Genomic DNA, 24593 nt, shown 5'->3' on the forward strand with positions numbered 1-24593 from the left:
ATCGTATCGTGACCGAGTAAGTTGCTGAGCATTTGTTCGCTTTTCAAAAATGTTCCTTTTGTTTCCCTGTTGGACACTAATGTTGCCGTTTTTGTTTTCCATTTGGTGGATTCCATTCACATTTCAAACGATCGAAAGAAAGAAAGAAGGCAAATGGGGACCTGCAGATGTCTGAGAAAACCAATTTGACTGCTACTAAGTCCTCTGATTTCCCTCTTGGCTGATTGCCACTCTCCTGCTAGGATTAGACCTCAGAGTGCAGAGTAGTGTTTTCTGCAATTCTGTTACAAGCCGCACTACAAAACAAAGACCGACATCCAGTCGGACGATTTTGCACTCATGACCCGAGAAGAGGGAATAGCGGCATAAAGACAGTCAGCCGGATCAGACGCACGGCTTTTGGAGGGCGGAGGTTGGCAACTTTCCAGCATCAAAAGGTTCTCAAAGAGGGACAGGTGGAATGAAGGACACGCACCCCAAACACAGCCAATAACAGATGTGCGCGTGTGTGCACGTGTCACGCGTTTGTGAGATGTTACAGGGGGTGAAAATGGCAGCAATGCAAAGGGAAGGTTTATTCAATCATTTAAAAGGTGTTTATTTGTTCTCATGACTCACCCGGCTCACACCCATGTAGTAACTGCTCTTCTCCAAATCCAAAGACTCCAGTAGCTCTTCCACAGCCTGAATTGAACGTACACATAGAAACACGAACAGTAAACAGGATGAATTTCTGCATAGAAAGGAGCCAACCATGTGTATATTTGCTTGAGCAAGAAGGACAGCAACTTGATTATACGAGAGCGTTGCCAAAAGAACTGAAAGCGCTTTTGTTTGGAAGTTTCCACAGAAACTCAGCACGAGAACATTGGCACAGTGGGGAGAGAAGTGCTTTTTCCCTCGCTTAACCCTATTTTTTCAACTCCCGGCTGATTATTCTCCAGAAAACAAACTTGGATATGTTTTGTCTCCTTGTTGCACTTTCACCGAATTGTCTTGCACCGGAGCATTTTGAAAAAAATTGAAATATATCAATTTACCGTGATTCATTTAAAGGGTTTAATTCCATTCTGCAAATTGAGATTTTCTTAGAAATGTGTAGTTGAATGTTAAAAATCACTTTTGCAAGGTAGTCTCCATATAATCGAATTGTATTGCATGATTGATCGATTTTATTGTGGTAAAAAACTCCACTCGTCCAATTTTTTGTTTTTTGCAGAAAATATTGTGGAGCAATGTTTTTCAAAATGTTCATGTTAACTAAAATTACAACTGGTAAAAAAAAGAAGAAAAAAATGCTTAGATAATGTGAGCAGTAGAGGAATGACATCGGAAATCTCATTGGCTGTTTACTCAATGCTATGACATCATTGCTGCGTCATTGCTTGTTTTGCTCATGAGCTCATCTTTGATGAGAAATAAGTCTTTCATAAGGAGTAAAGAAATTTGTTCTGGCAGCCATGGATTTCTATTTTGGCTTTGTCTACGATAAAGCTTTTAAACTTGAGGTTGAATAACAGGAAGAAGAAAAACATCAGGTTGAGGTGAGGTGGTGAACATTACCAGTTTCTTTTCCTTTTAGTATAAATGTTTGGCTGTTAACATCAACACACAGACCCTAGTGTGAATTCAGTGAGGGTCTTTCTCAGCTCCTTTTCCGACCTGCCTCTTTAGCAGGCGCAATACAAATGTGGTCAAGTTGATTAGATCATGACAACAGCTCTTGATGGATGAAGGCTTACTTCTCCGTCAGACGGCTGCTGACAAATCGGGGGCAGATGTAATGAAGCTCCCCTCTCACAACATTAATCTTAACTGTTTGGCCAGTGGCAGCGCTCTCTCGCTGATTGACTCACTCTCTGCTCGTCCTTCACAATGTAATTCCGCCCGTGCTTCTTGGTGAGGTGCGGTGCCAGCACATCAAAACGTCGGCGGAACTCAGAGAACACCATGTGGTCGGGGTAACCTGTGAAGGTCAATCGACAATAACGTTTGTTGGAAAGATGACCGATGAAAAAAATACTTGGGAATATATTTGTAGGGTGAAGAGAGGGACGTAAAAAAAATAAATAAATAAATAAATACGTCTCACCTTGTCTATGGATGCGGAGAGCGTCAAGGAGCTTGGATCCGCGCAGCTGAGCACGGAGGAAGGGTACATCCAGCTGCATTAAAGCCAAATCTGCACCCTCCCCTTGGGCCTCACTTTCAACCCCTTTGAAGAAGGCTCCACTCAGAGCCTTAAGAGCATCCGCCTTGGGCAATATGCAATGTACAAAATGAATTCTGGACCTCCGCACCATGTCCAGCAGAGCATCCTGGGACAAAGCACAGTTTGGGACTTTACTAGGCAACATTCTATTCTCAAACTTATATGATGATGATAATCAGTGGCCAGACTATGCCCCTACATTGTGAGGTTTATGTGCTGATTGTTGTATAGATTGCCAAAAAGCAACACATTCTCCACTGTTGCCACATGCTCACCACTTGAAGCTTTATTTGTATGCACACAGACTTTCTCTTGATAGCAGCCACTCCCGAAGCTGAGGTCTTCCTGATGCTCGAAACCCGTCGCAAAGACAGCTGGGAAACACCCTCAAGACCCGCGATAGAACCTGACAGAACCGTGGCGCTGCCTGCTCGGCTCATGAACAAAGCGCTGATGATCTTCCTGCGAGACGGGCATTGCGTCAGCCCGATGTTTTATGTTTCAAATACATGACAAAAGATGGCTGACGCTTACTTCTGGGAATCCTGCAGGAGGCTCGTAGCGTTGATTGAGGCAGGATTTTGCTTGGCGTAGTTTAGCCACCCCCGGGCATCATATTCTACCCAGTCGGTCCCGTGACTGTGGCCCAGCAGGAAGTGATTATCTTTTTCACTCTTCAGAAGGAAAGTGTGACCTGATATTGATGTAAGAAGCAGTGTAAGATTCCATTGTTCTATTGTACTGCACATAAGGATAGGTGATAAAAATAAACAGCCTCCCGTGGGACTTGAGGAAAATGTGTCTCTAGTTTGTCTGCAGGTTTTGCCAAGGCAGGAGAAAAGCTAATTCACCAGCTTTGAATAAAGTTAAGAAATATACAAATACTGATGCAGCAATTAATGAAAAACAAGATTAATAAAAAAAAAATCTTGTATAAATTTCATTACGTGTGGGCACTGTGAACATAACTATAAAACCCATCAAGCGATCTAACAAATAATCGCACTATGGTTGCATGTCAAAAAATGAACTGATCAAGTCCGGACAAAATGTTGAAATGTGTCTTCTTAAAAAGGGCGTAAATTAGATGATTTCAGAGGTTGTGTTTGACGGGTAAAATCACACTTCACGCCTTCAGTTGCTTTGAGTGCTCCTGGGAGAGCACTCTGCAAGGGCTGTAACCATGGCAACTATGGTCGAACAACAATAACGCAGCAAGGACTTTTGTGCCCGGTCAATCTGTTTGATGGAATTTTGTTGGGTCTATTAATGCTGGGATCATGCTGTCGATAAAATTTTATAACAGAGCAAGGCAAGAAGCAGAACATCCTTGACAAACCGCACAAGAACAAAATTAAATTGAATCTTGGATCTGCATCCAAAAACAAATCATCTGCCTTTACAAGGACGTATTTAACTGAATATTTATGAAATCCGTTCAGTTTACACAAATGTTTCTTTGTTGTTGTTCTCTAAAATGGCTGACGGGTCCCGAGGTGCATCCCAGGGCGATAATGAGTTTGATGTGCAGGCATTTGTATCCAATGGAAAGCTGTCATTTTGACGGGTGCTCCATTCACCTTTGATCTCGCCTTCAGCAGGGCCGTAGTAGCTAAAAAGGCGAGCCAGCAGGTTTTCCTCCGATGCCCCGGGCTGCGGAGCCTCCTCCTCCATCAGCCACAAGAGCCCGCGGGCCTCATCTGTTCGGCCGCTGCGCACCTGTTCAATTGGATGGCGCACACAAACAAACAAATTCTCAACTGCAATGCTTCATTTTTCTGGACTCATTTGACAATGATAAAACAATTCAAAGGCTCACATTCCCAAATGATGACTACAAAATGGCAAAAAGGCAGACGTCCTAATAAATCATACATTCTCCTGCATTTTGTGATATCAAATTGTCATATTTACACATTCTTTCTAAACATTCCCACCATAGTGATTCTTGTGTAACTGAATCTAGAAACCGAATTGCCTTTGCTCCTCGGCGCTGTCAAAATATTCACTAAATGTTAATGTTGCAGTGATAAATGAATAAATGCCCGTTTTTGTCCAACACTGCAGCACAATCCAATAGGCTGGCCTTGTATCACGATGCATATTTCCACAATATTTCCTCTAAATTGGACCGGCAGGGTTTTTGTTTTTGCATTAGTTGCTGACAGCCAGAGAGATAAACAAAGCAACAGGCACAGAAGAAAACAAAACAGCTGCTTTAGTCACTTTTGTTCTACGGATGAAAATGAGCTGCAGAGATAATGATCTCCACGCTGCTGCAGTAAACTGTCTGCAGCCTTGAAATGCTTCCTGGAAGAAACCAAACCCACCAAAGCAAAATCGGTTTCAGCGCCTATCAGAAAGTGACATCCTTATCAGCGTTGCACGCTACACTGACTGCAACACAAAGTATCAGTCTGGAGGAGACAGGTGACAACGATGGGGCTTTCATTGAACGCTGATAAAATAGGTTGAACTGGAGAGGGGGACTGAGGCCCCTCCCGACTCGACGTTTGATCAACAAAGCGCCAGGTGACTCGAAATAGGAATGGAGAGGAATGTTTTTCCTAAGGTGTCCACTGCCTCTGATCACAATCCTATTACAGTGAAGATGAATTAAAAGTAAAGCACTCAAAACACATTGGAAGAATAGCAACATGATCTACGACGCTAAATTCTCACAATTTCTGTTTCCATGGTGCAGATCGCACGCTGCAAAGGCCAAACATTGATTCTTTGTGTTTTGAAGTCAACGTTCCAACCTTATTTTTCTCTTTCCTGCTCCTACCTTCCTTTTCTTTAAACCTTCTGCCAAACAAATCATTCAGTAGTTGAAGGCTACATAAAGAAAACTCTTGACGTCTAAAGATGAGATTTAGGACTGAATTAAAGCAGCGCCAATGGAATACCAAAAGATGACAGACCTTGAAAAGATTACCAAAAGTCTGATTGGTGATTTTAAGAGGTGAGAAGGTTGAAGAAATAAACTTACAAGTGCTTGGCTTGACGCTTGGTCCACCACGGCTACAGAAAAAGACGTGTTAGGTTCCGTGTCGTCGAGGGCAATCTCAATGTTCTCCTGATGGAAGAGACGCAAAATGGAAAGGAAATAGTTCATATTTAATAGTTGTATACAAAACACCAAAATTGATTTGAAATTAAAAAAATAATAATAAATAAAAAAAATAAAACATCCAAATTGCTATCATATTTATGTTTCTGGTAACTTTTACGCCACATTTCCTCACAGCAGAACATTGGACAAGAGCAGACCAGAGCAGACATGTACTGTGTGCATTAATTATAAGGACTTCTTGTTGTTCAATCAATTAAAAACAAATTGTCTGGGCCTTTCATTCAATTTTTAGAGAAGCCTGATGATAATCAAAATGTAATTAAGATATAAAGAGGTAAACGCATACGGAATGGAATGTTCTCGCTAGTATCAATTATTGCTTAATTTAATTGCATTCTCTGGTACCACAGTTAGAGCGGATGAAGATTGTCACTGCTATTGTTATAGCCTCAGTTGCCCGGAAAAATCCATAATGAATTTTTCGCATTCGCAAGCATTCAACAGAACACACTGCAGCAAAGAAGAAAAAAAATAACTCATCCAATTCTGCAGTAGAACATTAATTATTGGTATTAATTATTATTATTATTATTAATATCTGAATGGATGTCAAAAAGTCAAAAAGAAAGAGGTTTGGTTGCCATCCACTTTTCAAATGGTGTCAGTCCCAGACATCAAATTGATTCAAGATCCCAACTCCACCATATTTGATCCAAACGGAATTATTCCAAATAGGAAGTAGTAGTCATAGTAGCGGTAGTAGTCATAATAGCTAGTTTAGCATTTTTTAAAACATCAACGGCTAAGAGAGTAATTTCCATCGCAGATGCTAACATTTCAAGGATCATGTGGAGTCGAGTAATGATAAATTACCCCGTCTAGAGCGACAACAAAAAAGAGCCACACAAGCAGCTCACAGGCTGTGCTGGAAATGTGGGGGAAAATGTTTGCGGGGCTAATAGTGCGCTGTGCGGATGACAGATGCCAGTGTTCAACTCGACCGTGTGTGTGATGTAGCCTAAATGATTTTCTTCTCTACTGTGGAGATGCAAGATGCAGGGGAAATACAAAGACAATCCAGCCAGCTGAGCTGCGCTATGCCACGGCTTTTAATTCTTCAAGCACAAAGTCCATTGTGTGCTTGCATCACTTTTAAACCTGCCTGTCACTGCAATTATTGATACAGAGAGCGGTTTAAAAGAAAGTCTGACCCAGTTCTCTGCGGCGGTTTCACGGCTCCTTATAGTCTGAAATACTGACTGACAAAGGAGAATTATGCACCATGAAAAACAGTATTTGATTTTGCTCCACCTATTTGTCAGCCAGGCAGGAGATGAGGATGGCAAAGTGTTCAAATAGTAAAAACCTTTCATACATGAGTGGGGGGGAAACTGTAAATACTCTTCGGTGTCATCAAGACTATTTTGAAATTAAATATTAAAGTGTACATGCAGTGGGAAGATAAATTGATTGTCACAGTATTGGAAGATCGCAAAGTCAAAGGCCAAAGCTGAATTCTCATCAACATGAAAGGTCAGGGAGAGATGGTCATGATGGATGTTTTCAATAACCCTTCTCTGCAGTAGCTGGCATCTAAAATAAGCTTCTATTCTACCGTAATATTGCATATGAGATCATATTACATCACGGCTGTGCCCACAAAATGGAAAAAAAAAAAAAGAAATTTATTGTTACACTGTGTATGAGGAAAAAAAACTGAAAGACTCAGGCTTTCCTTGACTTGACCACAAGGACATTGCTTGGCAATTTCCGAGACTATTTTTCAAAATCCTTCAGCAGAATATAACATTTTTCTTCAGCGACAATTGTCATCTCTGTCTCCACACAGTATCACCCAATTTTCCTTTTCAAAGCATGTTGACAATGGTTTTGTTGACCGTGGTGCAGTGGCGGCTTGGTTGTTGTTGCTGCTGCTTACAAGCATAACTCGCAATAGACGCAACTCAATTTTGACAGTGGAAATTTGATTTATTCTCTCATTTTGGACCGTTCAACATTTTCGTCTTTTTGGTCGATATCTTCTCTTAGTCAAGTCAAAGTGGGGAGTTCATTCGGTATTGTGCTCTGGTGCAACTCTCTTAGATGTGCATGAAACAATGGCAAAGCACTTTAAATAATGCAAGGAGGGCCAGCAAAAAAAAAAAAAAAAAAAAAAAAAAAAAAGAAGAGTTCTCTCATACACACATACAGTGCTGCAGGTGGGCGTGTCTCCCCAAGGCTTGTGTTGAGTGTCTATACTTTGATCTCTGCAGAAGAGGTGAAGCCTAGCATCGCTAATGAGAAAGTATAAGGCACGAACCACTTTGCCTTGTCACGTATAGTGACAGGTGGGACAGATAGAGAATGTGATGTGTGAAAGCATGTCACACCGGGGCTGACGTGAGGGAACGAGCAGACAAAGAGGAAAAGTGTGGAAGATGAAGGTGGAGTGTAGTATAGACTTCACATGCTCCCACCTCCTTGTATCTTTCCAGCTCCTGCACGAAGGTACGCTGGTAGAAGAGTGTCTGCAGGCGCTCTTGAGTGTAGTTATGGGAGAGGTCATCAAACGTTGCGCCACGCTCATGCTTTACCAGCCTGGGGTTTTGAAAGCCCGGCGTGTCCACAATCAGGAGAGAGCACAAGGGCAGCTGGCTGCTTTTCAAGGCCCTGAAGTAAGAAGAGAAAACAATACGTACATTAGACAATGATTTATTGATAACATTCACCACCAAGCGTTAACCTTTAGCTCTTTCCACTCCATGCAAGCTTTTCCTAAACTTCATCCTAGTTCTAAAATCGAAGCTTAGCTAAAGTCTTTAAATACAGTCATGAATAAAATCCCAAACCCTGGTTCTCTGCCCTTCTTCGAAAAGCTGCTGATTTAAATAGAATACATGATATGCAAGTCATTTGCATTGCATAATAGTGCAGTCGAAGGCGTCATATCTTTTTTTTCTTTTCAATATAGTTCTGCTTCATGACTAGAAAAAGGAATACTAACCGGTTGATTAAACAAATGAGGACTGTGAAGAGTTCAGAGTACAGCCCAGTGGCCACGGCCTCTAAACACTCCATAGCTGAAGTCTTCCATCCTGATGTAAAAAGCAGTCAGATGAATACAATAGAACAGGGAAAAAAATAGGATTTAATGAATAATGAGAAGTAAAACATTTTGCACAATACTGTGGATGCTATGACATTTGCATGAAAACGGTTGTTTTATAGCATCATATTTGAGTACAGCCAATGGCATCAAGATTTGAAATTGTTTCTGAAATTATCTCAGTGAGACTGTGTCGTTTAGGCCTTGGGTGCTTTTGAATCAGGCAAATCCGAGAGTGTGTGTTCATGTTGGTGCAAAATAGCAATTGCCAACTGATGTAAAGTTATTCTAATTGACTTCACTATCTCATAAAATGGTGCGTTTTATGATACCCAAGGGATTTTTTTGCTAGTGTGCTAATGGATCCAAGACAGGAAGGTCATACTAAAAGGGGGGGGTTGTTACAGAAGAGTGAAACTGAGGTCAATTCTGACCTGCCCTGTATTCAAGTGTCCTTCCAAGCGCCATGGTGGTCAGAGTATGCAAAAAAATCAATGTGTGACAATTATGATTTCAAGGACAATGAATGAACAGAGGAGCCAAAATTGCTTGTCCTCACGCAAGAGTGTCTACTTATTCGTCAATACCCATTGTTAAGCTGCGGTATTCATTACAAAGATAAGATTTCCTTGCAGCTTTTCTCAGGTGAAGGAAAAATGTGTGGGCTTGTGTCGAAGGGGGAAGTGGGAGGAGAAGGGGAGGGGGGTGCTGGTGACAAAGAAGCTGCATGGCGGGGGTACCTGCGTCCGCTGTGCCATTTTCGTCCAAAGTTTGGCGGATGCTGCCGGCTCTGGGCAGGGTGCCCTTGGCCTGGTGCTTAAAGATGGAGGAGGAGAGCTCCTCCAGGGTACAGCCCAGCAGGTAGGCTGCCTTCTGGGCCCACTCGTGACGCGCAAATTGTTTCCTGCCAGCTGAGAAGCATGCATGAAAACCTTCATTAGCTCTTCTGCCGAACACACGTTTGCACATGGCTGGCCTTGTATTTTTGCTAATTCCATCTCTGACACTCTGGATAATGTCCCTGGGCAGAAGGAGGCTGAGGCAGCTGTGGGGCGCATGCAATAAACTACGCTAAAAGCATCCATGAATACAAAAACATACATCTCCAATGTAAACATGTCACCTTCAACTGTTTACATAATGATTGACCTTGACTAAGGGTGGCAGTACACATTTACAAATTTAAAAAAATATATAGCAATCATAACAAGTTTACTTGAACTCCAAGACTCGAGAAGCGGTGCTGATATTTGTCCAAACATCACTTTTAATGGACCGTGAATTTATCTTCTCAGACTTAAGAGAGGCACTGGGAGAATTCACACAGAGAGAGCAGTAGCGGCGGTGCTAGTAGATTTTATCCAGCTGACAGATCCCCTGCGGGGTCAGTAATAAGCAGGAGGGTTGCACAGACATCACATAGCTGTAAATCTTGAATATTCCATAGTTGCTTTGAGAAGTGCTTTCTACAACAATTGTTTTTATTTTTCTTAGCTGGCAAGGTGTGGGAGTTTCATTTGGCAGAATAATTAAATGTGATTTTTAAGCACAGCAGTAATGATTATGCATTATCGTGCCTTTTACTCATTGGAATAGTTTTAGCGGATCAGAGATTATTGCTGCCCCCTTGTGGTGCAACGCTAAATTTCAGATGCACATTAACTACACAAGACACATTCTTCATGTTTATCTACAAACTATACATTTCCTTTAGGGATAAAGTCCATTTGAATAAGTTCCCCTTTTACAATGGACCAGAAAACTAAAATTACAAACATTTTCTTATCTACAAACGGTTTCTCCAGGAACAGTGGTCCTTTCTGAACAAGGATTAGATAACCCATGAAACATATTACAAGAGGCTTGTGGGGGGGGGGGGGGCGGTTCTACCAAGCACAATACTTAAAAAGAGACTTAAATAAACATTATCTTCAAACTTTGATTCAACCCCACAACAAAAACTACAACTTTAATGCATCTCCTGGCTTCCAATGAGAATTTCTTTTATTTTACTAATACGAAAAAAACATCTGTCTTGCCCTGGGTTTCATCATAAAATATATCTTGAGAAATAGAGACCAAACGTCAGGGTGAAATAGACTGCTTCTCCCAAGTTTCATTTGTATTACAAGATGAGACCAAAGTCAAGACTTAACAGTGTTGTTGTTTTCTATATATGCTGTAAGAATTCTGCCTCTTCTGGGTTTTTTTTTAGGGGGCGGAGGTTAATGATATAGCATGTAGTGGTTATTAATGTCATTCATTAAGATTCAGTGGAATACATGTTTCAGGCTAGAAAATCAATACGTTCCAAATTTCACTCAAAGTATGCAATCTAGGCAGAGCACTAGAGTTCAGAATTGAAAAAAAATCATTTTAGTATGATTCAAATGTGAGGGCAATTATCTTCATAAAAATATATTTTTGGACTGGGTTTAGTGCTCAATGTGTGTGCATAAAAAGTGTTTTGAGAATATGTACCTTTAGTAGCCCCTGCAGCTCCCAGGTGGTAGATAGCCCCTAGGACTAGCCACAACGCTCTTTGCTCATCAGCGCTGATCCCCAGAACCTTCATGGCCGCTTGCAGCTTGGAAAACTGTTGGGATGCCCGCTGCTTCTCCTCCACCTGGTGGACAGCACATAGCAAATGAGTAAAAGGAATCTGTGTTTAGGTTTAGTTAAGAGCTAGCGGGTGTTGTCGTTTAATTTCAAGGGCCACTTGTTCTGACAGCTTGTGAGCATGTTTATTTGGGTTATGAAGTTTCAAAATAAAAGGATGAGATAAGCAAATGTGGCATGATGTTTCAAAGTTGCTCATCTGTAGGCACCCTTGAGCAAGTCAAAATTAAAATTTCCATTTATAATCAAGACAATGCATTGGAAAAATAGTTCAAGAAGGATGCTTCGTATAAACCCCAAAGTCTGAGAAAAAAACAATTCTCCAGTAAGTAGTCTACCTTCGTCTGAGGCACAATTCCAAACGCATTAGTTTCAGCAAAGTGGTTGAGATGGAGCTCCGTTCTAATGAAAAGATACAAAATGACAATGATGTTAGCTTTTCTCAAAGCTACGCAACACTTAAATGCCGCACCATTTGATACGACGGCGAAAGAGATCTAATAAAAGCATTGCAAAGATGTTTCATCATGTTTGAAGTTAGAGATGGCTGCCTACAGCTTTCAAAATGTATGCAACTCCTGTACTGGATGTCATTAGGTTGTGGAGGTGTTCCTAAAGATGTGTCCACTGAGTGTATATCAACATAAAACACTATGTTGGACTGTGCTTTCAATTGGTAGTGATCCATACCTAAGGGAGCTGTCAGCCCCAGCCATTAGGTAGTAAAACACGTGAAAAGTGGACTCGCCCTCAGGTCTTCTTGTCACCCTCATCTTTTCCAGGAGCATGGTCTGCAAGGCCACAGTATGAATAACAAGACAAAAGAGAGGGGGGGGGCGGAGGGGAATCGCACTCGCATAAAATAAAAACATAAATAAAAGAAATACCTGAATTGAGGCAGAGGTCACCAGGCCTGACTGGTCAAAATCCATGGAAACGATATGAGAAAAACGGCTGGCATTCTCATTCATGCAGGTGGCCGCATTGCCAAATGCCTCTAAAACCGTGTACACCGCCTGCCACTTCTCCGCTGCTGACAAATCAGTGTTCAAGTTAACAACTGTGTGGCATTGTTAATTGATCGCCTGGCTTCTATCCAACCTACTGGAGAAGGTTTTGTTGGTGCTGCCAGCAATGGTGACCAGGTACTGAATAATGTGTTGACAGTTTGTAGTCTTGCCACTACCGCTCTTGCCCAGTAAGATTACAGACTGATCCTGGCGCGTGGTCAAAAGCTTCCAATAGGCAGACTGAGCCATGCTGTAAATATGAGGGGCAGTGTCTTCCCTTCTGCAGCCTTTAAACATTTGCATCACCTGTAAGAACAAAGGAAAATGAGACTTTTGGAAATTCTGACGAAGAAGCAAATAAGGTCCCACGAATGCTAGCTGCAGCTCACCTTCTCCGAATACATGGAAGGCGCGCTAATGGGGTTAATGATCACCATGTTGGACCCAGCGTGGGTGTGCACCAGGTTGCCGCCATAGCGTTGCCGCAGGGAATGCATAACACTGGACTCATTCAAGTACTGAAGAGAGGCCAGGTCCTCCACTCGCTCAAACAACGGTGGGTTCGCCTGACATTGAAAGTCAAGTTTCACCCGGCGTCGTCTTTGACTGATGCCTTTCAGAGGCGATTAAATGATCGATTACCTTCTCCACGTCATCCTCATCTACGTCTAATAAAGATCCATCACTGTCCAGGCGTATTTTCACCTTCCCCTCGGGCAAACTCCCTGCTTCTGTCTTCAGGAGAGTTGCTGCATGATCACAATATTCGTGAGTCTTGTTAGGAGAAATACATACAGGACTTTCTCAGAAAATTTGAATATTTTGATAAAGGTCTTTATTTTCTGTAATGAAATTAAAAACCCAAAAATGTCATACATTCTGGATTCATTACAAATCAATTGAACTATTGCAAGCCTTTAATAATTTTAAAGTTTCTGATTATTGCATACATCTTAGGAAAACTCAAACATCCTATCAAAATATTAGAATATCATGAAAAGTATACTAGTAGGGTATTCAACTAATCAGTTGAATCATCTAATTAACTCCTAAGCCTTGAAAAACACTCAGCTTGGTTCAGTAAACTAAATCACAAGTATGGGGAAGACTGCTGATCTGACTGCTGTCCAGAGGACCATCATTGACACCCTCCATCAGGAGGGTAAGACACAAAAAGGAATTTCTCAAAGAGCAAGCTGTTCACAGAGTGCAGTTTCAAAGCACATCCACAAAAGGTCTGTTGGAAGGGTGAAATGTGGCAGAAAACGCTGCACAACCAAGAGAGATGACCGCAGCCTTAACAGCACTGTGAAGAAGTGTCGCTTCCAGAATTTGGGGGAGCTTCAAAGACGGTGGACTGAAGCTGGAGTCTAGGTATCAAAAGGCACTGTTCACAGACGTGTCCGGGAAATGGCCTACAATAGCCTTATTCCCATGATCAAGCCACTTCTGAACTCAAGACAACAGAAGAAGCGTCTGACTTGGGCTATGGAAAAGAAGCACTGGAGAGTTCCAGAGTGGTCCAAAGTCCTCTTTTCAGATGAAAGCAAATTTTGTATTTCATTTGGAAGTCAAGGCGCCAGAGTCTGGAGAAAGGCTGGAGAGGAGCAAAATCCAAGTTGCTTGAAATCCAGTGTGAAGTTCGCACAGTCAGCGATGGTTTGGGGAGCCATGTCAGCTGCTGGTGTTGGTCCACTGTGTTTCATCAAGTCCAGAGTAAATGCAGATTTTAGAGCACTACATGCTTCCGTCTGCTGAAAAGCTCTATGGAGATGATGATTTTATTTTCCAGCATGATCTGGCACCTGCCCACAGTGCCAAAACCACCAGTAAATGGTGTACTGACCATGCCATTACTCTCCTCGATTGGCCTGCCAATTCCCCTGACCTGAACGCCATAGAGAATTTGCGGGGTATTGTGAAGAAGCAGAAAGACACCAGACCCAACAATGCAAATGAGCTAAAGGCCGCTATTGAAGCATCCTCGGCATCCATAACACCTCAGCAATGCCACAGGCTGATTGCCTTCATGCCACGCCGCATTGGTTGCAGTAATCCGTGCAAAAGGATTCTCAACCAAATACTGAGTGCATTAAGGCAGTGGTCCCCAACCTTTTTTGCGCCACGGACCGGTTACATGTCAGAAATATTTTCGCGGACCGGCATTTATATAAATAAATAATACATTTATATAAATAAATACATTTATAATAAATATATAAATACGATGAAATAAAATGATACGACTGACATAAAAACAAGTACAAATGACAAAAATATAACTCACCATTACGTTGAATTAGTGGGAGCACTGAGTTTGTTTCTCAGAAACGAGCCGGTCCCATCTAGACGTAATCGGAGACAATGACACCCGAAGTGATTAAGGTTTGTCTTTAATTGCAGGATGCTTGGTCTCCATGTGTTGAAGCAGTTTTGAATGCTTCATTGCCTGGTTAGTTAGCCTGTCGCCACATATTAGCTTTCACGTGACCGGGACGAGTGTCTTGACCTGAATTAATTGATCGTCGATTAAAAAAAATATATATTCTGTGCGGCTTGGCGACCCGGTACCAAGTGACCCACGGACCGGTACCGGTCCGCGGCCCGGTGGTTGGGGACCACTGCATTATGGGACATTTTCAAATGTTTTTTGTTTTGCGGTTATAAATCTTTTGTTTACTTGGTCTGAGGAAATATTCTAATATTTTGAGATAGGATATTTGAGTTTTCTTAAGCTGTATGCCATAATCAGCAATATTAAAATAATAAAAGGCTTGCAATATTTCAGTTGATTTGTAATGACTCCAGAATGTATAACACTTTGGTTTTTTTTAGTTGCATTACAGAAAATAAAGGACTTTATCACAATATTCTAATTTTCGGAGACAGTCCTGTATATGCATCCTGTAAAAATAGAGCAAAAGGAAAGACAATCTGATTTTACTCACCTAAAGAAAAGCCATCCTTGTGGATCAGCCATACTTTTTCAGTATGGTACCAGGCTCTCTCCGATTCAATGTTTGTTTCATTCTTTGCCTGTTTAAAAAGCCAACAAATCAAGATTGAAGAAAACTGCTAGAAACCAAACCGAGACATGGAATGTATTGTACCACTGCTTAGTTAGAAATAATTGAACTGAAAAGCAACCTTGATGGAAATGTTCAAATGCATTAAGCACAGCAGTACGTTCTTTGTTGTTGTTTTTTTCTTTGTCCATTACACAGCCCTCCTTGAAAGAGCCACTTTCAAAACGCTTTCCATATTTCAATGAGAGCCCAGAAAACATTCATTAAAAGATGGCGCAGATTGGATTTGTACATAAGAAATAAGGTCTACAAGATCTACAGAAGGACAATATTAGCATACATCAAAAGAGGTTCTGTGTTTTTATGAAGGGATGCATAAGGATGATTTAAATACTCAATTATAACTAACACTAAAGTGTCCAACCTTTGCTGCCAAGTGTGATGCTTGGAGAATAGCCACCGGATCTTCAGAAAGCTTTGGCTGGAGAAAGGAAGAATAGAAGTCACATGATACGATCATAAAAAACAAGGCATTGTGAAAGTAATTTTGAAGAGTTGGTCATCAAAAGGATGGGGGGGGGGGGTCGTCTGAGCATCATTCAGAGACAGCCATGTTGGGATAAAAACAGCAGGTGGGTGCTGCCAAAAATACCAAAACAAAACCTTTGCAGTCACAAAGGTTGTACCTGAGAGGATTTGGGTCCTCTCGCACGCTAGCCATGCAAGCATCAAAGACGACAACAGCGGGATGTCGACATCCGATGACCCGAAGAGAAGCAGAGAGCAGAAATAAGCAAACAATGTCATCGCCGCAATCATACCAGTGGGGCAAAGTTTATCTATCGCCTCTGCTCCTTTCGAACATCAACAAAGCAAGAAAACAGAAAGAATCAAAGAATAACAAGAAATGCTTTACTGAATCAGTTCAATTCTCTTCCAACAGCGCACAGATGGTGGGTCCATTGTTTGAAGGGCAGATATTTGTATGCATATTTCCAGTTATTGAAAACTTTTCTGCCAGTGGTCATTTGCTGGCCTCGTGCGTACACAGTAGTGTGAGAGATGGCAAGACTTGGAAAATGGCAGGCGCATCGCAGACAAACTGTGGAAGACAGATCTTACATCGTTGCCAGTGATGGTGAAGATCCTATTCACACGCATGTAATCCGCCTCAGTGGGAGTGACCTCTGGAACCTGCAAGTGCAGGGCCAGCAGAGTCCATGCAACAGAATGCATCCATGAAATGTGGAAAATGGGAAGAACACACAAACACACCTGATCACTGCATGAAGGATGAGCCTGGAGGGGTGGAGCCAAAGTTGGGCAAAGAGTCTCCGTTGCAGTTCAACACAACATGATAGGAATAATGGATGAATGGATGGACATTGAAGTTTGCAACAATTATTGTGAAACGTGCATGTGGTTAGCAGGACAGTCAACGTATCTCGAAGCAGACATCATGTTCAGATGGTCTGCTGATATATCATTGAAAAACACGATCCTTGCAAGGCCCTGCCTCAGCGAGGATTCTCCTGGCACAGATACGATGCTCTACTAGCAAAGAGTGACACTAATGAGTCACAGCTCAGTGCTTAATTGCTTCCACTTACTGACTGGATTGGGGAAAGGAGCGCACCATTATACCCACTCATGAGGTCTGGACTGATCATAAACAGCTTTGTGCACTCAGTGAACAATAATTCTTGAAGGCTTCATTACATAAATAGCTTTTTTGTCAGACACAATGAATGTTTCGAGGAGAGAAGAATGCAGGAATGAACTTTAAGATGACTCGCACGGGATCCATGATTGGGTCGCTGAGATTTAACTTGTAAATATTATGGGTTGTGATATCTCTGTTATCACACAGCATGCTCCACTCAGGGGTTAAGCGGCAAACATGCGCGTCTTTCATTCCGTACCTCGGGTTTCTTTATTGCCATTTGGCGAGGTTTCGGGATGAACCCTGCCGGAGGTGCCAGGGGATCTGCCTTTGGGATGGGGATGAAACCTGCGGGCCTTGCCAGAAGATACTGTTTTTGGGAAACTGGACTGGATTTTCTGGCGGGTATAAAACCAACTGGAGGAGTCAAGAAATTCTGGTTGGGGGCCGGGATGAAGCCGGCGGGTGGGGCCAAAGGGTCAGGTTTAGGTGTGAAGCTCGCGGGGGTTGAATTTGGTGGTACAGTATTTGGTGATGTGCTCTTGATTGCATCCTGTGTTACTGCTACACTCTCCTCCTCTTCTCCCTTTTCTTTATCCTCCTCCGGCTTGAGCTCCTGTTTTATGTCTTCTTTGCGGTCTTGGTTGCGGGTGCGAGGCCGGTGTTCCTTGGTTCTTCCTCTGCCCATGAGGCTAGTCAGCCCCATGGAGATGTCATCCTTGTCCACCTCTGATGCCTTGCTAGTTTTAAGTGCGGCCGTAGCTTTGACAGCTTCAGACACAGCCAAGTGATTCTGCTCTTCTGTCGCTGCCGGAACGACACGCCTGACAACTCTTCTCACAACCTTCATCACCTTTTTCCCGCCGGACGTTTGCCCCTCCCCTGGAGAATCTGGACCACCCATGGCGGGGTTACTATTGGTGTCTTCTGCTGACGATGCACTTCCTGTGTCTTGCCCAGGTTTAATAACATTGGCCTGTGGCTGACTTGCATCTACATCAGGCTGGATGCAAATGGATGGAAACAGAAATGATGTGGATTGACGACAACCGATGGGAATCAAATAGATGTAAAGTGGTCATTCAAACTAAATTGCACTGCTTGGTAGAAAGGCGTCTAGCAAAGGCTCATGAAAAGAAATGCGTGTGCAATAAATCCATTATATTCAGCAGTTTCAGTTAATTGCTTTTTCCTGGCAAACTGCTGGCTTTGGGCATCTCTTAATTAAATGATTCAGGGGACAATCAAAGTGCATTTAGCCGCAACACAAATATTTATGGCATTAGCTCATCAACAGTGAGTTGGCTTGTAAAGAGATGATTGCTTAACCTGTTTAGGAATTGTTCAATATACTTAATTGTGATTTTATTATTTTTAAAAAATTGCCCCATTAAAATGCTAAATGTTAGACACAACTTATCTTATTCAACAACAAAGTCATCCTTCAACTATATTTATCATCATGCCAAATTCAACATGCTGGCCAACTTCCTAGAACCGTACAAGTACTCATTTGTTTGGGTTCAGAAAATGTTTCCAAATTTGAATGTGTCAAAGAATATATTCAAAAGGCACTTACATCTGGCTTGTTCTCAACTTTAACCTACACAAGAAGAATCAACACAACAGATCAATCCACAGAGCCATACTAAAACCTCTCAAATAAAATATCACAAATGAGTCATGATGCAAAAATGAAACAAAAAAAAATCAACACAGAGGAGCGAAACTTCCCTTTTGTTCCCAAAATGAGAAGCGTGATTTGTATGCCATGGTGATGGGCCAGACGTCATGAAACAAGCTGGCGGTGAGGAGAATAAATGTACGCAATGGTGACAAACACAAAACGAGAGGAGGATATGAGCTGCGCCGTGGTGACAGGGAGGCTGATGGGGATATTATCAAGCACAATTCTGCACACAACGGCCCATTTACCAACAGGGCGGTGGGACCATGCAGCACTGAGGACAGAAAATATGATGAGAAAACGTGAGGAGATGATACTTTAGTTTCTCACAAACAAAAAAATCCAATCTCTCCGAAGCAACTATGCATATAATATTTTCTAAAGGACTTCGTGGCCTTTTTTGTTGTAAAGAAATAACAATAGTGTAACAGCTAAATGTTTCCTCAGTCAGCACCTATTAATAGTTTCAAGAGACGCCATTCTGAGATGCCATCAGACCCCGCGGCGAGGCAGAGCGCATGCACCCATGTACCAGCAAACCACACTTTCCAGCAAGTCCATTACCTTCTCTCTAGGCCTGCTCAACCTTCCAATCCCTTAACCTCCAGTCACCGAAGCAAGGGCCGAGTAAGAACCGAGTCTACAAAGACTTTATGCAGAGTCCTGGTGAGTAAGGGCCACGGGTATCCCGGAGGGCGGTGTCAAAGTGCCACAAGGCTGTCGTCAAAAGAGTGGGGTGGGGGGAAGCAATGAGGGTAATGTGAGGAGTTGGGTGCTGAGAAAGGACAGCTGCTGGAAAAATAGAAAGGCTATGAATAGAATTTGCGTAATCACACCAATACACTCCTGTCACTCTCCTCCTTGGTGACAGACAAACAAAGAGGGGGTCTCCCTCACTCGGGTTCTACCTGCCACGTCGGTATATTTTTGCCGCTTTCATTTCAGGACCCCAAATTGTTTATTTGTATAATTCATTGGAACTTTCATTCATGCTGTGCATTAACATAACTAGTCACGTCACTTTGCAGTTGTGACCACAAGAGGACGCCACAAACAACGGTTTAAAAAAAATCCAAAAATACCATGAATGAGTGGTAGTTTTACATTTGAACCCAATTTCATCAAGCCAAACATGATTAAAATGATCATAATCAAGTGGTTCATCGTTGAGATTTTATTTCAACTTCATTCCAATGAAAATCATCAGCTTTAAAAATAAAAAGTTGAATCCAAGCTAACTTTATGAAATGTGAAAGGAATTTGGGAAATTATTCCATTGGAGCAGGGAATTGAACAGAGAGGCAGACACGGACAGGCTTAACTAAGTGTGGAATAGTTCATCCTATTCCCGTCAAATATATTAATGTGACTTTGAAAGAAAAGGTCACAATATGATCCCAGCACTTAGTGCCGGATGTGGGATGAACAACTGAATAGACTCATCTTAATACCATTGTGCCACTCTTCGATACATGTTTTGGGTTATTTCCCATTTATATGTGCCAAAACAAGACATTCTCGCTATAAACCCTCCAATGTTGACATATTAGTACTCTGCCAACACATGGTTGAGTTGGTCCACCATGTACAGTCTGCTAATCCTCTGAGTCAGATACTGGGGCACAAAACTATGTAAGCTGCTGGTTGACACATGCTTAGCGTAAAGCAAAGATTAAAGACTCATAAACCATATCAAATGATTCTGACCCAGTTCAGTCGAACTGTTGGATGAAAAATGTTCATGTCCTTCAGCATTAGATGGTCGTAAATTCCAATATTTTCAAAGACTCTACATGCTCTGTTCATCAATTTTAGGAGCAGAAATTAAAATGTGTTACTTTTGGAGGTGCAGTATTGGTAACTGATTAAGACATTTCTGTCTTCTGTTATATGAAGGTATCCAGCCCAAGAACAATATCTTGCTCTTAGCTAATACAATATGGCGAGACCAAGACAAACCAAATGACACGTCCAAAAAAATCGGCACATTCAAATCCTGTTAAGAGTGGAGGACGAGAAAATGACTTTTTAAGCCTTGATCATGGACTAAAATCTTGATCCTTGGAATGTCCCGCCTCCCTCTAATCTAGACATGGTTTAATAATCTAGTCTAGTTGGAAACGGGGATAAATTGCATCTCGAAGAGATTATTCTGATTGCTTTTTTTCTTAAGATAAAACTGATTTCACTCAATAACACCATAAAGCTAAGCTGTGAAATATCTATGATCGATATGCCATATTGGCCCGAATATAAGACGGTGTTTTTTGCATTGAAATAAGAAAAAGTGGGGGTCGTTTTACATTCGGGGTCTATACGTTATACACATTTTCAACGCTAGATGGCGTCAGATATCTTTCAAGCGAATGCTGAATTTAACTCCCCAGGCCAAAGCGAACCCCTGTAACGAAGAAGAAAAAGAAAAATAACGGTAGCACGAAGAAGAAGAAAATAGCGGTAAGAAAGAAAAAAGAAGAAAATAAGAGCAGAGACAACAGGAAATGGAAAAACCAGAAGCCATTCATTTACAAATGTGATTGCACTTTAGTTTACATATTTAAATGTTCAGATATTAAGATGTGCTAGACAGTTTTTGCATGATTTGAATGAGGCAAAATAACATGCTTTTTCTCTCGAATATATTGTTATAATCATTTGTTTCAGATGTAATGTCATTATTTTCTGTATAAAAATTACATTTGGTGTTCAGAAATTATTTTTTCAAACTTGAGTCTTGAAAAAGAGGGGGTCGTCTTATAATCAGGGTGGTCTTATATTCAGGCCAATACGGTAATACAGTATCATAGATGTTCTATGTGTTTGTATGTAAAATAGAAGCAAGCACAAATAATTTTTAATAATTTAATTAAACAATCTGCCAATTTGCATGACTGGTCAACATGATTTACAGTTAGTTACTGCATGTGTATCTATCATTTTTTAAGGTTAAAAAAATACCTGTTTGCAATTAGAACCAGCAAGACCACAGCACTATATTGTAGTTGTCAGCTGGAGCATGGAGAATGGCTGCCACCTAATGGACATACTAAGCCATATTCATACAGCATATGTGGTCTCTGTCTGCTCTAGATTCAGAGTCAAGATCTTATAATAACCACCTATAAATAGTACAGCTCGTTCTAGGTCAGCCTCTCAAGTGGATTTTTTGTAGTTTCGCTAATTACCTGTCTACTGATGAGCATCCAGATCAGCTAAATATGGGACAGAGTGAAGCGCGAGTATGAGGAGCCGATGAAAATGCTTGAGTGAATGTTTTGATTGAATGTCAACCTATGGATCGTTATCAGACAAGGGATCATATTAGGCATATTTTTTTCCTGTATCTAAAAATTGGGTTAGAAAGTACCAAGAAAATACCTACTACTTTTACAAAAACTAATGTTAATACTGTTTGTGTATACCCAAGAAATTGTCAAGAGTCAAAGGCACAAATGTGTAAATTTGTAGTTGTTTTTTTTTTTTTCTTTCTCAACATGTCATCTTGAGGCCTTGTAAAAAGATTAAAGTCAGGTGTACCAAGAAATAAAGAGTTATGTTTGACACGCCCCTTCGTGTTCCACATGATAATCCACATAAAAAGACATGAATAGACTGCCAACCAGCAACCATATGGCCCAGGACTCTCGTAGCGTTTGGGCCGTTGTCTACTTCAGCGTCCCATTGTTTTGTGTCAATGGGGGTAGGGGGATGGGGGGCTTATATAGACACATCAGAACAGATTCTCTTAAAACGCGCATGCACGCACACACACACACACACACTCCCCAGTGAATAAAAGCACAGAAATGCATTGTCATAACAGATTCATCTCCAATATAAAAATGATTGAATCTAGGCCTACCTAAACAAAAAAATAGTAAAACTGGAGAGCAGCAAGCTACACAATCAAATATATAATTTTGGGCTGCAAAGTATATAAATTATTGAGACCAAGCCTACCTAAACAAAACAAAAATAGTAAAACTGGAGAGCAGCAATCTACACAATCAAATACATATTTTTGAGTTGCAAGGTATAAAGTTAACTACCTGTAAGAAGATGAATTGGAAAATGGAATGCAACTTACACTCAAGCCTTCCTTGTATGGGCTTTGGGATGTCCTCAGCCAGCTGCGGTTCAACTCACTCAGCTCCAAAATGGGTTGCACCTTCAGCAACACAGACTCCCCAGATTGACGGATCATCTCCACAATCTCATCCCTGCTCTTGTTCTCCACCTTGATCCCATTGATCTCAACCAGTCTGTCTCCTGGCACCAGGCCCAGAGCCCGGTCCTTAGTGGCAGAACCGGGCTCTGCAAAGTGCACCACTCTCCTGTACACGTCTCCATCGGGTTGCCTGTCCAGCATGGTTGACCTCCTCAAAGAAAAGCCAAAATCACCTGTGTTGCGTCGCTGGAGCTTGAGTTCTCTGGGATCTGGGATTGGTGGAGCAACAAGCACTGGCAACTCTAAGTTGACACCTGTGAATGTTTTTTCTACTAGTTCGGGAACAAGCACCCTATTTATGTTTTGTGGCTTGCTTCCTTGGCGAAAATAGGGTGGCTTTGATATCTGAACACAGACCTTTGACGTATCAAATGCATTGTTCCTCTGGGAAGGGGTCGGATACCTCGGGCTTAGCCCAGAATTCAACTTGGCTAATTCTCCAAACTTAGCTGCTCTCTCCTTTACAGAGCTGCGTATTTGGTCCTGGTCGATTCCCTTGGTATCCTCACCAGATCCTACATCTTGCGCTAAGGTGTCACAGCTGATGAGGCGCTCAGCATCCAAGTCTGCCAGACTGAGATCTAGGTTGCTTGCCACCTTGATGGGAATAGGACCAGAAATCTCCAACTTGCTCCTTGATTCCTTCTTGGAGCTCCCTCGATTGAGATGGAAGAAGCCTCGACGTATGCTCATCTCTTCCAGACTCTTCAACTCGGCCGGGGACATACGCTCCTTCTTGTCTTTTTTGTCTTTCTTCTCTTTCTTGCCAATGTCCTTTTCCTTCTCTCTCTCTTTGTCCTTCTTAATAAGATTAAACATATTGGACCTTTTCTACAGCCTCTTCATTCAAAATGTTTCCAAAAGTACAATATAGTGAGAGCTGTAAGACAGGTAGTAGCATAAAAAAGAGACCATTAATGAGACCAAACAACAAATCATTTTGTTTTGAGAAAAACTATTTTGTGTGAAAGTAAACAAAACAACCAATGCATCATGCCCATAATGGAAATGACCAGTGACTGTTATTGAACCAGTCATTATCATGACAGCTCAATAGCACATAGTGATGTGCAGAGATCATTCACATTAGGCACACACACAAAATTCAATGTGAGTCAATGCAAGAGCAGTATCAAAACTATCTGGTTAAACAAGATATTTACCTCTGTGTCTGTAGTTTCCAGTAATGTAGAACTGCGTTGCATTGTTTCTATGTTCCAATATTTTTTCTTACTCTAATACTACAAAATATTAGGATATGGTTCAATGAATGCCTCTCTGATAGTATCAGTCTAAACGGAATTACCTTTGGCTGTGCAAATGCAGTTGCCATTCAAAGTGCCCTACATACAACTTAAAAGCATCGATGCACTCCAGTTTGTGATCATCGTCCTCTCTCATGCAGACGACGGACGCCACAATGTCAGTTTCACCGTGTCACACAGCACTCAACATTTACGAATAGTAGAATAAATCATGTATGTACTTGCCTTGCAGGTTTATGCACCATCCTTCCCGTCATTTTTATAGCGTAAAAAGCAAAAATCACGTCGTCGTTAGATCTCGCATCACGCATACAATGCGAGAATTCAAAAAAAGAAAATTAACATGATGCTTTTTCTCTCAAAAAGTTTCATTGGTGTTTTATTAATTTTTGTTAGTAAAAAATTGACTACGTGCTGCAGAATGTTGTCCTACGACATGCCCAGTCAGTGATGGGATATACTGTAATTCTAAGCTGCTTTGCCCTCATTAAAAACCTGATGGCCGCAGGGAAGGATGTTGGAGCATGCACAAATATAGTACAGTATAACGGTCTGCGTTACAAACGACAACATCCTACCTGTAACTTGGCAGGTTGAACGGTTGCAACTTTAATTTTACTTCCTCGAAATCGACTTAGGTGATACACAGGTAAATTTATACTCGTGATGCCTTCACAGTCCACTGTAAGGTAAGAAATCCT

General features: G+C 41.6%; 2 protein-coding genes across 13 annotated transcripts in view; both read right to left on the bottom strand.

The window, feature by feature from the left end:
• LOC133168248 (unconventional myosin-XVIIIa-like) overlaps positions 1-19116 on the bottom strand; it is a 39783-nt gene extending 20667 nt beyond the window's left edge. For 2 of the 12 annotated variants that reach the window (XM_061299685.1, XM_061299673.1), the window contains exons 1-27: positions 18964-19116; positions 18648-18673; positions 18446-18513; positions 18292-18314; positions 16972-17715; positions 16325-16348; positions 16172-16243; positions 15736-15762; positions 15474-15530; positions 14972-15059; positions 12666-12772; positions 12413-12589; positions 12119-12329; positions 11901-12046; positions 11704-11804; positions 11352-11415; positions 10876-11020; positions 9135-9305; positions 8293-8383; positions 7766-7958; positions 5205-5291; positions 3793-3931; positions 2747-2906; positions 2488-2674; positions 2093-2318; positions 1857-1966; positions 619-684 (exon numbers count right to left, since the gene is read on the bottom strand). In XM_061299685.1, the coding sequence (XP_061155669.1) occupies positions 619-684; positions 1857-1966; positions 2093-2318; positions 2488-2674; positions 2747-2906; positions 3793-3931; positions 5205-5291; positions 7766-7958; positions 8293-8383; positions 9135-9305; positions 10876-11020; positions 11352-11415; positions 11704-11804; positions 11901-12046; positions 12119-12329; positions 12413-12589; positions 12666-12772; positions 14972-15059; positions 15474-15530; positions 15736-15762; positions 16172-16243; positions 16325-16348; positions 16972-17715; positions 18292-18314; positions 18446-18513; positions 18648-18667 (3504 nt within the window). In that variant the 5' untranslated portion in view covers positions 18668-18673; positions 18964-19116. Of the gene's footprint in view, positions 1-618; positions 685-1856; positions 1967-2092; positions 2319-2487; positions 2675-2746; positions 2907-3792; positions 3932-5204; positions 5292-7765; positions 7959-8292; positions 8384-9134; positions 9306-10875; positions 11021-11351; positions 11416-11703; positions 11805-11900; positions 12047-12118; positions 12330-12412; positions 12590-12665; positions 12773-14971; positions 15060-15473; positions 15531-15735; positions 15763-16171; positions 16244-16324; positions 16349-16971; positions 17716-18291; positions 18316-18445; positions 18514-18647; positions 18674-18963 lie in introns of all 12 variants that reach the window. The other 10 variants (XM_061299674.1, XM_061299679.1, XM_061299675.1 and 7 more) reach the window with 10 other exon arrangements.
• Positions 19117-22444: 3328 nt separating this feature from the next.
• On the bottom strand, positions 22445-23446 carry LOC133168531 (unconventional myosin-XVIIIa-like). Its single transcript, XM_061300145.1, has one exon. The coding sequence runs from the start codon at positions 23444-23446 to the stop codon at positions 22445-22447; it is 1002 nt and encodes a 333-aa protein (XP_061156129.1).
• Between the last annotated feature and the right edge of the window lie 1147 nt (positions 23447-24593).

Source organism: Syngnathus typhle, linkage group LG15 (assembly GCF_033458585.1).
Source record: "Syngnathus typhle isolate RoL2023-S1 ecotype Sweden linkage group LG15, RoL_Styp_1.0, whole genome shotgun sequence".
Classification (NCBI taxonomy): Eukaryota; Metazoa; Chordata; class Actinopteri; order Syngnathiformes; family Syngnathidae; genus Syngnathus; species Syngnathus typhle.